Source organism: Chrysochloris asiatica, unplaced genomic scaffold (assembly GCF_000296735.1).
Source record: "Chrysochloris asiatica unplaced genomic scaffold, ChrAsi1.0 scaffold00107, whole genome shotgun sequence".
Lineage (NCBI taxonomy): Eukaryota > Metazoa > Chordata > Mammalia > Afrosoricida > Chrysochloridae > Chrysochloris > Chrysochloris asiatica.
In genome coordinates, this window is record NW_006408625.1 from 9,681,531 (window position 1) to 9,683,963 (window position 2,433).

At 41.2% G+C, this 2,433-nt stretch overlaps 1 protein-coding gene across 1 annotated transcript in view; it reads right to left on the reverse strand.

Moving 5' to 3' along the window:
- Positions 1-1,851: 1,851 nt before the first annotated feature.
- The window catches only part of LOC102842756 (sperm acrosomal protein FSA-ACR.1-like), a 5,920-nt gene continuing 5,338 nt past the window's right edge, over positions 1,852-2,433 (reverse strand). Inside the window, exon 4 of the mRNA XM_006867666.1 lies at positions 1,852-1,976. Coding sequence (XP_006867728.1) covers positions 1,852-1,976 — 125 coding nt within the window. The remainder of the gene's footprint in view (positions 1,977-2,433) is intronic.

Genomic DNA, 2,433 nt, shown 5'->3' on the forward strand with positions numbered 1-2,433 from the left:
TGGATTTCTTGCTTGTGCCACAAACTTCCCAGCTGTAAGTCTTTCAACCTTCTAAATATTCCTTTATATGTGGTTCAGAGTACTGGGACCATTCCCTGAGCCTTCTTGGTCCTGTATTCTGTGTTGTTCTCGGCAGAGCTCGTCACTACACTTCCACCCGATCTGTCATCTTTTTCTGGAAGCCCCCTATTACTCATTCTTAACAATGTTGTCCATAGCTTGTAATGATCCACATAGTCAATAAAACTTCTCAGAAACCCTATACAGGATTGCTGTGAGTCAGAACAAACTTGATGGCACTTAACAACAAATATCCTACATCAATATAAGTTGGAAAGAGGATATTTGTATATGGGTATTTACTTTCCCTGCAACATCACAAATCTGGAGGAGCATACAGCAGGCAAAATGATGCAAACTTCCAAAATATTATCATCCATCTTAAGGCAATGAGTTGCTGTGCCTGGCGGTTCAGGATCATAGTCTGAGGGGACACCATGGTCAGTTGGCATAATATAATCCACAAAGACAATGTTCTACGTCCTACTTTGGTGAGTAGTGTCTGAAATCTTGAAAGCTCATGAGCAATTATCTAAGGTCTTTCCTTGTGCAGAAGAACAATGCTAAGAATTGAAGAGGCTTGAAATCAATTAGTCTAGTGGAGTAATGGAACATGTGAACATCAGTCTCCATGACTGAGACCAGAAGAACTAGATGGTACCTGGTTACCACAACCAACTGCTCTAAAAGGGATTACATTAGAGGGACTGGGATGGAGTGGGAGAAAATGTGGAACTAAACTCAAAATTATTTTAAAAAAAAGACCAGGTTTACTCATCAGAAAGAAACTGAAGGAACCTGAGACTGTGGCCGTTGACAACCCTTCAGTTCTGGAAAGGAACTCACCCTTGTGGCCCAATGTTCAGTCAAGCAATAGATAGGTCTTTAGAGTGGACTACACTTGTAAGTGCATCAATCATTCAAAAAATCAAAAGGGCAACATGTTTCTAAAGACAAAGTTGAGAAGGGAATGGGAAGGTCAATGGAATGGAAATATGAACCACAGGGAGTAAGTGGGATAACTGTTGGTTTATGTATGGAGGGGATTGCTATCATTGAGATGAAACAAAGTGTATGATTTGTTGAATGTAAAACTGATCTTGTCTATAAGCCTTCATTCAATTCATAATAAAAATTTTTTAAAAAATAAAAGGGTCCCATACTTTGCATACCTATTTGTTGTCTCTGCCCTAAGGGTCCCTTCACTTTCATAAATATGGAATGGTTTCAAATTGCTTTTATTTTAGTATGTGCAAGGAACCCTGGTGGCATAGTGGGCTAAGTATTGCACTGCTAACCACAAGGTCAGTGATTCAAACCCACCAGCTCCTCCGCTGGAGAAATATGAGGCTGTTTCTGTAAAGATTTATAGTCTCAGAAACCATATGGAGCAATTTTACTCATTCCTATAGGGTCCTTATGAGTTGGGGTCAACTCGATGGCAATGGTATATGAGGCATAAGGAAGCTCAGGCTGATCCTGAAGCTGACAGAAAAGCAAATCTGTCTGGAGTCTCTATTCTTAAACCATGCAGAGTTTATTGAAAATAGATGTTGGGAGATGGGACAGCAGGAACAAAGAGGGCAGAGGAATAGAGAGGAATAGGAGTGGGAAGATGAGATAAATGAGGGCTTCTGTATTTAAGCATCTTGCCAAGGACTCAGGCAAAGGCAAATACAATTAGTTGTTGACTAGAGAAAAAAACTAAATATAAATTATGCCCAGAGGGGCGATGGAGGAGGCCTTTTTCTGCTTGAGTCAGAGCAAGAAGTGGGGAAAGGGCACAGGAATTTAGATCTTGTTGCAGAAAGATTGATTCCGACAGCATATAATTTGCATCCTGGTTCCATGAGAGAAGAGGTTCATAGATGGGCACATGTTCTCACACCCCTGGACCATGAATTGGAGTTTTCCACCTGTAAGACAAAGAGATAGAGTGTAGTGAATAGATGACTTCCTCCTGCAACCTTAACCTTCATCCATGGCCCTCATTGTCTCCTGGTAAGCAGCACCAAAGCCTCTACTTTCTTACTCTTCCTTGCCCTACACTTCATCCTGTTTTCCCAGGGGTCTTCCAACCATCAGAAGCCCACTCCTCTCATATCTTCCTCTCTACTGGCTCCACTGTTGCTTACTAACATACTCAAGTTTCCCAACCCCCAAAATACTTGCTCCTGACCATACTGCTCTCCTTCCTTTTGCCATAAACATCTCTAGAGAGCTGACTTTCCTTATTACCTTTATGTCCTTGCCATTTATATCTTGGTCCCTGGCACTCTGAATCATGACCCAGTTGTGCCGAAACAACTCTCAAAGATAACTAGATGTTTACTCATGAAATTCTACAGCCTTTTCTCTTCTCTGACTTCTTTT